At 45.5% G+C, this 12,748-nt stretch overlaps 1 protein-coding gene across 4 annotated transcripts in view; it reads left to right on the forward strand.

The window, feature by feature from the left end:
* LOC147013127 (unconventional myosin-VIIa-like) overlaps positions 1-12,748 on the forward strand; it is a 123,445-nt gene that overhangs the window by 87,003 nt on the left and 23,694 nt on the right. For all 4 annotated transcript variants that reach the window (XM_085854720.1, XM_085854723.1, XM_085854722.1 and 1 more), the window contains 2 exons: positions 3,153-3,343; positions 12,596-12,699. In XM_085854720.1, the coding sequence (XP_085710846.1) occupies positions 3,153-3,343; positions 12,596-12,699 (295 nt within the window). The remainder of the gene's footprint in view (positions 1-3,152; positions 3,344-12,595; positions 12,700-12,748) is intronic.

Genomic DNA, 12,748 nt, shown 5'->3' on the forward strand with positions numbered 1-12,748 from the left:
TCTCCCACCCCTATCCTTCTCTCCTACCCCTATCCCTCTCTCCCACCCCTATCCCTCTCTCTCCCACCCCTATCCCTCTCTCTCCCACCCCTATCCCCTCTCTCCCACCCCTATCCCCTTCTCTCCCACCCCAATACCTCTCTCTCTTCCTCTCTCACCCTGCTCCCCACCCCTTCCCCTCTGTTTTAAGGGTACTGTTAAGGACCGATGGCTTAGTTTTGAATTTAAAATTGCTTCCCCATAGTGTAACATGTACGAATCAGATTCAGAGTGAGCCAACCAGAGGGGTGCAAAGGTTGCTGCCTGTGTGAGTATGCATACAGGCAGATGGTTGCCAGGTAGATAGCGTGGGTTTTAAATAGAACCCGGCGGTTAAAAAGAAAATGTTGCCATTTGGGCGTATTTTATTACCCTTCCCTTCCCCTCCCCTCATGCCACTTTCCCTTCTCCTCACATTGCCTTCCCTTACCTTCCCCCCATTCCCTAACCCTATCCCCCTTCCCCCCCGCCTCGCTCTCCCCCATCCTCCTCGCTACCACCCACCCCCTCCTGATGTTTGGTGAGCGGTCACTCTCTCCACCCCCACTTCCTCATCCCTTCCTTACTCCCCCTTCCCTCTAAGCTCCCCCATTCCCTCCTTCTTCTACCCCTCCCCTCCTTCCTCCAAACTCCCCCCCCCCTCGTTAATACTACCGTCAGTGAAGCATTGGGTTGTATTTGCTTGTAATCATATAAACTTACATGAATATATATCTTATGCATTAAAATAAATGTATAAAATAAAAATGCAAATTAGCCAAATTCTAGAGAAATTTAAAATCCAACAAAAAGTTTCCAAGCTCAGAGACCCCATGGCTCAAAGCTCACTCAGCCAGGGAACATAAAGCGTTGGCATCAGCGACAAATGCAGTGTCCGCAAACATCTAGCAGTCCCCACGAACACTCAGGGTGAGCACAGAACGCAGAACGAGCATGGCTGCGGTCTGTACAACCAGGCCACAGGAACGGACCAGTAGACGCAGAACAGCAGGAACCACCCACTCAGAACTGGAGACCATATTCCCCCACACACCAACACGAGACAGAGCGTGTCCCGCTCCAGCACCCAGAGCACCCCGCCCGTCCTGACAGTGAGCTTCACATGCTCAGCTGCTCTTCCTCCCGGGCCTCGGCCATCACACCAGCGTCCTCCCTCCGTGACCACGCTCGACTTCAACATTCCCGCAGGTGAAGACCGGCTCTGACGCGGAAGAGGAGTAATTGGCAGTACCGCAAAAAAAGAAAAGAAAAAAAAAAGTAATTGGCGGTACCGGCTCTGACAGGTACTGCAAAAATGGCTGAACCAATCGCAATCATTTTTTTGGGTGTGTAATCCTGGGACCCCTTGGAGTAAAATTGGCATAAATATAATAATATGACCCCCCTTGATGGCTCCCGGAGGGAGCGGGTGCTTCTCGTTAAAATAATCTATAGGAGGAGCCACTCATGCTCTGTAAATTTTGTGTCCATCTGACTAACAGTTGCAGAGGAATTTTTTTGTTTTTTCATACTGATCAGATCAAGCATTGTACTTGTTGAATTATGATGTCATAATGAAGGCACCGATGATATCATCATCAACATATCTTATTCCCCATTGGGAGGACTTGACAATGAGCCATGTTTGCATTTTTTTATACCATTGAACGGTTTGGGAGATATAGAGGTGTAACGTTTTTCCAAGATGGCGTCTGTACCATGTGACCCAATCCATAATTATGACCACGCCATAATTACCACTATCGTGTGGTATATATCAGATAGTGGTGGGAGAGAGAGGGATAGGGAAGACAGGGATAGGGGATAGTGGAGAGAGAGAGAGAGAGAGAGAGAGAGAGAGAGAGAGAGAGAGAGAGAGAGAGAGAGAGAGAGAGAGAGAGAGAGAGAGAGAGAGAGAGAGAGAGAGAGAGAGAGAGAGAGAGAGAGAGAGAGAGAGAGAGAGAGAGAGAGAGAGAGAGAGATATATATATATATATATATATATATATATATATATATATATATATATATATATATATATATATATATATGAGAGAGGGATCGGGGTGTGAGAGAGGGATAGGGGTGGGAAAGGGAGGGATATGGGTGGGAGAGAGAGGAGTAGGGGTGGAAGAGAGAGAGAGGGATAGGGGTAGAAGAGAGAGAGGGGGATAGGGGTGGGAGAGAGAGTGACCACGTGACCACGCCATAATTATGAATAAAAATAATTCCAGACGCGAAGGTGCTCCTATGGTATAATTTCGTGTCAATTGGACCAACGGTTCCTGAGAAAATGAATTTTTGAAATGCAGACACGCACGCACGCACGTAGGTCACACATACGTACGTACGCCACATGTACGTACGTACGCAACCGAATGCCTAACCTTGCTTTTCGCTTCACGAGTGCAGAGTAATAAAGGTCCTTCCATACATACATTATATAATAATGCTATTTACGTATAATTTGTGAAGTGCTCGTCTGTGTGTTTCTTTGACTTCTATGCATTCCTGAACCACTCAACGGAATGAGTTGAAAACTGTTGGTTGTACTTGGGGTGTTTCTGGAAAGATTTTAGGGGGTAAACAAAATCGTACCCCCCTGGGATAGGGATGGGGGGAAGCACATGTGTATCATTAAATGCTGCTTCCATTTGGAGGGGGTATTATATGCTGCATTATAGAGGTGGGGGAATTATACTGTGGAGTTATCATACATCAAATTACAGTGGAGAATTATCATATTTGAGAAGATTATCACAGTGGAGTAATTATCCTGCTGTCTGTTTATTTTTCTGTGCTGGATATAACGAGTTGAAAACTGGTTGTTGGACTTGGGGTGTTGGTTTTACATTGTTAAAAAAATGTCAGAGTCCCGGTGGTTGAGGGTGGGGTGGAGGTGGACCCCAATTCTTTCGATCTAAATGTGTATCGTATTGTGGTACCTGGTGGCAGTAGGTATTCCAAGTCAATAAAATACGAAAATTCTCTGCATGAAAACCATAAACATCATTGAAGTGGGAGAATCAACCTTTCCGAAAGGATGGGTTCTTTGCTGATGGTATTTAATCAGCAGTGTTTATGTTATGGTCGTTATTGGGGAAATTGCTTTGTCTTGTGTTTCTTGCTTGAAGTTGCCTCGGATACAAGCCAGCTGGCCTTCCAGAAAGGAGACCTGATTCAGCTGGATGGGAAGACAGGTGGTGACCTGGACGATGTCAGCTGGGTTCACGGAATTAACGAGCGTACAAAGAACAAAGGGTCTTTTCTCACAGACGCAGTCTTCATTCTACCTGTCCTAGAGAGACCTTCGTCAAGCATTCTGGTCAGTTTAAACCTGTATGACTTCTCAATAAGCAGAAATTCCAACTAATTGATTATTTTTTGACAAACTTTTGTAAAAAAAAATTGTTGAAAACTTGAACCATTGTAAATTTATTTACAATGATTTGCAGAGAGGCCAAAAAATATATTGGACTACATCGTTGTCCTATTTGTTTATCGAATTGAAGCTACTTTTTTTAAAGAAGGTAAATTTTGAATGGAAGGGTTGAGAATGGATTTTATTTTAGGAAAAATGTGAGACAACATATTTTCTTCATTAAAGTTTTGGTGAAGTACTTGTTCCAAAAGAAACAAACTTAAATGAGACTTTGATTCAGAAGCTATACAACTTTTAGAAGTTATCATACTAAAATACACAATTTGGTGTCTATCTGTCTGTCTGACTCTTTTTTGACCACGATGCATTCGGTCCTTACTTATCCAATCTCAACCAAACTTGACAGGAGGACTGAGGGTCACATGATGGAGGTTGTAGCGACTTCATTTGCTCCCTACCCAAGGGGGTGTTCCACCTTGGGTGAAGTCTGTGTTAAGGTGTATATCTGTGTTAAGATAGCTAATGGTGGGGTTCTTCTAAGGCCACTTCTAAAAACAAAAGTAATAACAACACCAACGATAATAGCATAATATTATTGTTATTATGAAACAGTATTAATACTAATAATATCCACCTTCCCCAAGTGGTTTTTCCTCCTTGGACAAACGCTGCGTTAACTTGTATAAATAGCTAATTGTGGCATTTCGTGGAAAACCCTTACCAGAAGTTAAAAAAAAAAATTATACACCACGAACAGATATTATTATCTTTCCAAACAGTCACTACTGCTGTTTAACACAAAACTGAAAGAAATCTGGAGGAATCCTGACATGCTTGAGGAATTTTTTTTTTTTTTTGCATACCTTGGTCGAGGCTCGTATGAGAGCTAACACACAACTCACAGCAAGGAGGCATGAGACAAGAGGGGCGGGAGTGGAAGGGACAAAACAGTGGGGAACAGACACATTAGGTGAACTGTGGAAGGGAGAGGGATGGGGATGGGATGGGGAACATGGCGCAGAGAAGATGGACATTTCAGGGACTTTCAGGAAGGAAAGCAGGAGAAATGAAGGAAGTGGGCTTGCGTGGATTATCGGGGGTAGAAAAGATCGAGGATTTGGATGGGGGAAGATAAGAGGTGGTGGTGAACAGCTGTTTTGAAAGCCTGGAGGGAAGAATGGGAAAGAATAGAGTGAGGAAGTTTATTCCAAAGGCGGGAAAAAAGAGGAATGAAAGAGTGAAGATGAGCAGTGATTCGTGATTTTGGTAGTTTTACCAGAAGGGGGTTGTTGGCGGACCTTGAGCGCCCTGTGGAAATGTGGTGGGGACAAATCGCAGAGAGAGCAGGGGGGGGAAGGCTGGAGAGGAGTCGGTAGAAGACAGAAAGACCACCGACCAACCTGCGGTGATTGAGTGAGAGGCCCAAAGACTCAGCTTCATTGCGGGAGATGCCGATGATCTTAAATGCCCTGGTTTTGACAGCGTGAAGCCGAGAAAGGTGGGAGGCAGGAGCACCAGCCCAGAGGGGAGAGCAGTACTCCATCAGGCTATGGACAAAAGCTGTGTAAGTGGTCAGGAGCTCAAGAGGGCCAAGGAAGGACTTAGCACGACGGAGGATTCCCAGTCGGCGACTGGCTTTTGAGGCGAGGTTGGAAATGTGACTTTCCCAGGAAAGGTCATGGCAGATAGTGAGACCTAGAAGCTTGAAAGAAAAGACTTCTTCCAGAGGATTGTTGAGAAAGTGGTTGGGGGGGTTTTGTAAACGGTCCTTTCGAAGAGACATAGTGAGAGTGTGAGATTTGTCTGGATTGAAAGACATGTTCCACGTGTTGGACCAGTTTGTGATTTTATCCAGATCTGCAGTGAGCGAAGAAGCTGCTGCTTGCCGGTCTGAGGGATGACAGATGGTACGGCAGAGGGTGGAGTCGTCAGCAAAGAGAAATAGAGGATTTTCCAGAGAGTCCGAGAGATCATTGATGAAAACCAGAAAAAGAACAGGGCCCAGAACGCTACCTTGAGGAACTCCAGCCTGCACAGGAAGAGGGGATGAAAGAACTCCATTTAGGGCCACACGTTGACTGTGACAGGAGAGGAAGTCTGCGAGCCATGAGTGGAGATGGCCTTGAATACCATGGGAAGAGAGTTTGGTGAGTAGGGCAGGGTGCCAGACTGTGTCAAAAGCACGTGATATGTCCAGGGATACGGCTCGGATTTCCTGTCTGGCATTGAGGACCTCCATCCATTGATGGGAGAGCAGAAGCAGCATATCCAGGGTAGATTGACCTGGTCTGAAACCAAATTGATGATCGGTAATCAGGCCATTGGAGAAGAGGAAGGATTTCATGTCTGAAGCAATGATGGATTCCATAACCTTGCTGATGATTGGGAGAAGGCTGATTGGTCTGTAGTTACAGGGATCTGTTTTTGCACCTTTTTTATGCAGGGCAGTGATGTTAGCAGATTTCCAAGCAGATGGCAGATGACCTTGGGCAAATGAGAGGGTGAATAGAACAGAGAGAGGGTGAGCAAGAGCAGAAGAGCAGGCTTTGAGGACACGTGGGCTGATGCCGTCTGGACCGGTTGCAGAATCTGACTTGAGGTTTGAAAGCAAGCTCTCCACCTTGTCAGGAGAAAAGGATACAGAGTCCAGGGACAGTTGGGTGCGACTGGGTAAGGTGGGTAGAGATAGTGATGGGTTTAGGACACAAGATTTAGCTGCAAACACCGAGTTTAGACATTCAGCTTTATCACGTGTGGAATCAGCAGTGCGGCCATTTGAGGTAAGGGAGGGGATGGAGGGGAAACATACACCAGAAACAGATTTGATTAAACGCCACCAGGATTTTGAGGAGGGAGAGAGGTTTGAGAGTTCAGACTTGAGATGAGAAAGATGTTGTTTTCTGGCTCTCCTGAGGGTAGATACAGACTTGTTCCGAGCTTTGTGGAAAGAACTGAGATTGCCCTCAGTTGGGTTTGCTTTCCATGAGGCAAAGGCAAGTTGTTTCATGACAACTGCCTCGCCACAAGCTTCAGTAAACCAAGGGCGGGAGGAAGGGTAAGACAACTGAACACGAGAGGGGATAAATCTGTGCATGAGGGAGAGCAAGTTTCTTTGAAAGAATTCCCAGGATGAGTTGATGTTTGAGAAAGTAGTGATATGAGACCAGTCTGTAAGTTTGATGGCTGCTCGGAGACCCTGCCAGTCGGCTTGAGTGAAATGCCAGACTCGACGGCGGTGAGGTGGTTCTCTGATAACAGCCAGAGAGATGTCCACTTTGACAAGGACGTGGTCAGAAGAACCAATTGGAGCGAAGGAAGAGCAGCAGATATTGTCAGGGAAATTTGTCAAAATCAGATCCAGAAGAGATGGAGTACCATTGGTTGAGATCCGGGTCGTGGAGTTGACCGATTGAGTCAGTCCCAATGAGTCGCAGAAAGCTTTTGCTGAGGTGCCATGACAGGTGAGAGAGGTACCCACACCTAGCCAACTGGCGTGATGACAATTGAAGTCACCACATAAGAGGAAGAGAGAGTTTGGATGAGAAGATAGAAGATGGTCCATGTTTTCGGATAGTGAGGTGTAGATGGAATCATCACTGTTCGGTGGACGGTACAGTACACATATAAACATGAGGTGGGAGTGGAGGGGAAGCCGAAGCCAGAGGTATTCCTGGGGGTGTGGGGGAGTGAGAGCAGTGCATGGAGAGTGAGGAATAGAGTCTTTGATGAAGAGAGCAACTCCTCCACCAGGACGAGGCTCAGGTCTGTCATACCATAAGAGGGAGTAACCAGGGAGAGATACTTGGGAGTCAGACACGTCTTGGGAGAGGAAAGTTTCTGTTAGGCAGATAATGTCTGGTTTGTCAGTGGCAACCTGTATGGAAAGATCTGAAAGGTTTGAGTGAAGGCCCCGGATATTTGAGGTCCACACTTTTAATGAAGAGGAAGGGGAGGAGGCTTTGGGTGCAGGAGGTGGAGGGGGAGGGGGAGGGTAGGACAAGGGACGAGGGGGGCAGGTAAGGAGGGTTGCTGAAGGAGTGTGGGGTATTGCAGAATAGCGAGGGGAGGGGGCCGAATGAGGATGAGAAAAGGCTCTGTGGTGCTGGGGGAGAGGGGGGACAAGAGACAAGGAAGAAGGCAGTTGAGGATTTGAGAAGGTGGAGTGAAGAGATGGAGGTGAGAGGGCAGTGGAGTGAGGCAGGTTGGTGGATGAGAGGGGGGGAAACTTTGAGAAGGAAGAGTGAGGGGGATGAAAGGTGGGAGAAAGGTGAGGGGGGATTTTTGAGAGAGGTGAGAGGGAGGTTTGGAGGGAGAAGAGTGGGATGGTTGCTTTGAGAGTGAGAGTGAGGGGTGAGGGGGGTGAGTTGGCACTGAAGTTGGAAAAAAAGAATGGTTGATGGAAAGCGAGCATCCATGGCAAACTGTGGTTTTTAAAAGTTTTAGGTCAGAGATGCGATTTAACACAATTCTTGATGGATGCAATGAAGGCGAATTCAGAGAATGGAGAGAAGAAGCGCTGTAATCGTTGGATTTTTTTAGGCAAGGAATGAAGGAGAGGTCGAAATGAGAGCAGTCTGTTGAAATAGCAGAAGAGTAGTGCATTGTGAAACAGTAAAGAGTACCACATGTGTGGGAGAGGAAGATGAAGCATTATAAGATCGTTTTTGTAGTTAAAAATAATGTATGAGAGAGTTCAACAGATTAGGTCATGGAAGTGTAAAAAAAAAAAAATCGAGGAAGAAGACGAGGAGGAGGTTAAGATGAAGAAGAAGAAGCAGAATCGGGAGAAGGTGAGCGTGTTGTTGTTGGGTATATATATATATATATATATATATATATATATATATATATATATATATATATATTTTGTTGTTTTTGTTGTTAATATTAATGTATGAGAGAGTTGAACAGATTAGGTCATGGAAGTGTAAAAAAAAAATCGAGGAAGAGGACGAGGAGGAAGTTAAGAGGAGAAGAAGAAGCAGAATCGGGAGAAGGTGAGCGTGTTGTTGTTGTTGTTGTGGGGTATTTTTTTATTTTTTTTTTGAGATAAGAAAGAGATTAGTTGGGAGAATGGGGGATGTTTGGAAAGTGGGGTGGATCAAAATTGAAGGTAATGGGGAGGATAGAAATTGAAGGTAATGGGGAGAAAAAACAAACAAAAAAAAATAAAAAACGATTGAACACCGAGTGGAACCGGTAGGCCTCAAGCATAGGCCTAGGCCTCAAGCACCAGGTAAGAACGTCGACAAAAATACTCACAAAATAGCACGATTTTTGAAACAAAACCAAACTAGCAACACAGTAACATGTAGGTGAGAAAATTAAACAGTTAAAACGGGACAAATAACAACCGGAAACAGCTTTGAGAACGTCAGCAGGGAGCCCCAAAGGAGACCTCTCGCTGCTCCAAAACCGGAACCGGAGATTCTATGCTAATCGTGCCCACCACAGATCAGTGCCATATATACAGCACCGCCACAGATGAACAAGCACAAGCCTAGATCTACTGTAATCGATATATCCCAGATAGGATAATAGAATGACCCTTCCTGTTGCTCCCATTGGGAGTGGAGTATATTGGTTCACGAATCAGTAACTCCACAGTCACATTTGCTCTACGGCTAGGATACGGCGGTCGTACCCCCCCCTTGAATTGACTGAAACGTGCGGCGGCCGCAGAGTTTCTGAGGTGGCCTCAGGGTGGCCCTAGGGCGTATGGCTATCTTTTACAGGCCGTAGGGGTCTCCGTAAAATTATAGCGTGGAGTTATAACTTTTTTCTTTCTAGGTTGGCATTAGCAATTCGACAAGCCGTAGCCATGACGTAGATGTGTCCCACGTCGACCGTACATAGGGCGTACGGTGGGCTTGCGTTATTTGTGTGGTTGCCGTAGGTTCTTATCAATGAAAAATGAATTTTGCCAACCCCCAAAAAATTACGGCGGCCGCACTATTTCCACGGTCGCTGTACAGTAGTCCAAAGGCGTCCCTGTGTTCACTGTACGGTGGCCTTGCGGTCTGCGTGACTACCTGTGGGCAATGCAGGGTCGACGCACGGATCCCCTACACCCGCTGTGCGTCCTACGTACGGCCTCCGTGGCAGTCTGCGTCCACCGTGCGTCCACCGTGCGCTACCGCTAGAGATTGGAGTATAGGTGTTTGCCACACACATCATCACATTTCACCGACAGCTCAGAGCAGACACATCACCATGCCTCCAAAGAAGCGATCAAAGAAGAAGCCAGCGCCATCTGTATATAACCGGGTCCACAATCTATATGACAGATATGAGATATGATATACATATGAAAAAGAACTGGTATATATACCCACACGTTGCCGTCAGTCTGGCCGCACATTCGCCTTAGGGCCCCCCTGCGGTCACCTTGTGGGCACCTTGAGGCTACCTTGCATCTGCCTTGAAAATTCTATGGCCACCGCAGAGATGCCCTAAGGTCACTGTGTGACATCAAATCAAAGACCGTACCGCACCCCCACGTTTTCAGTCTCCACAATTTCTAAAAACCCGGCCCGTGCTACATTGTGTGACCGTGGAAATACTGCGGCCGCCCTATAATTGCTAGTGGCTGTAGATTTTTTAGACCCGACGGCCGCCTAGCCAAATGTGACTGAAGCATCAGTGACCACTATATTCATTATGGGTGTGTGTCTGTCTGTCCCGAGCATAGCTCCGTGGGTTTTGTTCCGATCCTGATAAAATTTGGGTGGGAGGTTTGTATCATGATCTAGTTGTGTTTTCCTGAGAATGGGCATGCTGCGCCCATTATGGGCGGAGCCACGCCCAAAAAACATGTTTTTAGGGGTAGCCAGTTTCAAGTTACATCTTCTCCGAGGGGGTTTGTCGAATCTGGCAGGGGTTTCGGTATTTGGTTAGCCCAATGGCAGCTGCATAGCCCCACGGAGCTCAATTTTTCATTTTCATCCCAAGGACAAGGTCACAAGGTCACGAACTTAGAAAATGTCAAAAAAATCAATAAATTGGGCATCGAGCTCCTAGAGTTTTCAACTGTTTCGAATGAAAGTTGGTATGCAAGTAGTGCTCTTCGAGTACAACAACTTTCATCATTTACGTTTTTCCCGATTCCCGCTAGTTTACCCGTGGCGTCCCCTCGAAGGTCAAAAAATAAAAAAAGGCGAACCGTGTACATTGCTCATGAACCATCGCCGTCTTCAGACTTGTTAGTCTACTCAAACCGGTGAAAATTGATGGAATGGATTCAGTGCTTCATCGAGCTGATAGGATGGCCAAGAGGCATGCACATTCGCCTGAAAGCACTTGCCTCAAAGGTCGGGTTTGAATCCTGACCCAGCTATAAACTGTCATCCCGGTGTTCCACAGGGATGTTGATTCATCAATGTGTGTGCGATCCCTCGGATGGACGCCGAACAAGCGTCCCATCTGCCAGCATTCATTGGTGGGTGTTGAAGATCCTATGATTATTTGATGATGTAGATTGTTTCAGAAGTCAAGGATGAGACAATGTGATAATTTTTGACCAAGTGATAAAAATGATCAACATGATATGGTACGAGTGACAGGTTATTAGCTGCAAAATGTCGAAAACCCGGTTTTGTTCAACAACTTTCAAAATTTGACCTTTGCATAACCTTTAAAGGTCACAAAACAATGTTGTGGACATTAAAATAAGGAAACAGGATACGTGCTATAGCTTATTGGAGTTAGTTCGTCGAAGAGGGTCGAAAACCCAGTTCGATTCCCACAACTTTGAAAATTTGACCTTTGTGAACTTTAAATGTCAAAGGTCAAGGATTATGACCTTTGGTGCAAAACTTCCTCTGGAACATTCCAGGAACAATATAACATCATATAGGTTATACGGCATTTCGCACTCCTCGGATTATCCATACTTTGATGAAATCGGCGTAAAAACAAACTTGAAGGGGGCACCCACCACGGGCAAGGTGTTCGAGATAGAGCAAAATGGTTTCAAGACTTTAGGTGGGGAATGACTTCAAGATTATGCATAAAAAATACTGTCATCCTAGCTCTCAAAGTTTGGGCAGTCGGATGATTTTTATGTCAAAATTCGCAATTTTCTAAGTTCGTGACCTTGTGACCTTGACCTTGTGAAAAAATGAAAAATCGAGCTCCATGGGGCTATGCAGGTGCCATTGGGCTAACCAAATACCGAAACCCCTGTCAAATTCGACAAACCCCATCGGAACCGCGTTTTAGAATTATTAAATTTTTTAAGTGACTCTTCACCATTGAGAAATCAAGCCAAAAACGATATTTAGCATGATATTTCAAAAATGTATTGGGCCCGATACGGTCGCATGGATCAGGCATTGCATGGCAGAGGTATGCCCTCTACGGAATACCCTTCTAGTTGGTAAATGTAACACCTTAACATGGCATTTTTTCCCAAGGTGGAAAAAGGCAATAAAACATGGGAATTCCTCCAGATTTTTTGCAGTCGAGTCTAAAGCAACATTGGCTAACTGAGTGTGAAAATATGGCGAAGGCCTCTCACTCGTAATCAAATTGAGGGTTTGGAAGCATCACTCGTAATACCCTCTTCCACCACCACTGGGAGCGGCAATACACGGTACACATTTACGAAGACAATTTGCGTCACTCCATCTTCAGAACCCATGGTGAGAGGGGCAAATGAAGTCACTACAACCTTTGCCATATGATCTAGTCTCTTTGACAAGTTTAGTTGGTTGAGATTGCATAATTAACAACCGAATACATCGACGTCAAACAGACGGACTCCAAATTACCTATTTTAGTGTGATGACAGTTTGACAGGGCTCACAGCACCCTCACTGGGGCTTCACTGGGCCACTAATGAGTGTGGCATGTGGCCACCAAATGACTATTTAACACCGCCTCTGGGTGTCCTTCAGGAAGAGAAGGCGAGCTATCACTGGCACCATGGCCAACTTTCAAATTCTTGGTCTAACCAGCAGAGGGCATTGCATCAGCGATGCAGCCATAAGCCAATGATGCTACCCCGCAGCCTTGTGCTGCATTTGAAAGAAGAGGAAAATGAAGTGCTTTATCATTATGTTGGGTTTAAGATAATAATGAGAACATCATAAATAAAGTATCCATCAGGTGGAATCCCATCAGAAACTTTACTGTCTTCCTAAAATCCAACAATTTCAGTTTATGTTCTCTCTTAATGGGATTGTTTGTGTCCAGGATTTGTTCACCAATGCACCAGAAGCAAACTGCAAGAGGGAAAACACTATTAAGAGCAAAGAGGTATTCTACACCCTGGAAGAATATTCCCATGAACATTTCCGGTAAGGATATCCAACTGGCGAGCTCAAAGTATAATATGAAGAATCCGAA

This window comes from Eptatretus burgeri, chromosome 14, assembly GCF_056783735.1.
Source record: "Eptatretus burgeri isolate ZD-2024b chromosome 14, Ebu_testis_v1, whole genome shotgun sequence".
Taxonomy (NCBI): domain Eukaryota; kingdom Metazoa; phylum Chordata; class Myxini; order Myxiniformes; family Myxinidae; genus Eptatretus; species Eptatretus burgeri.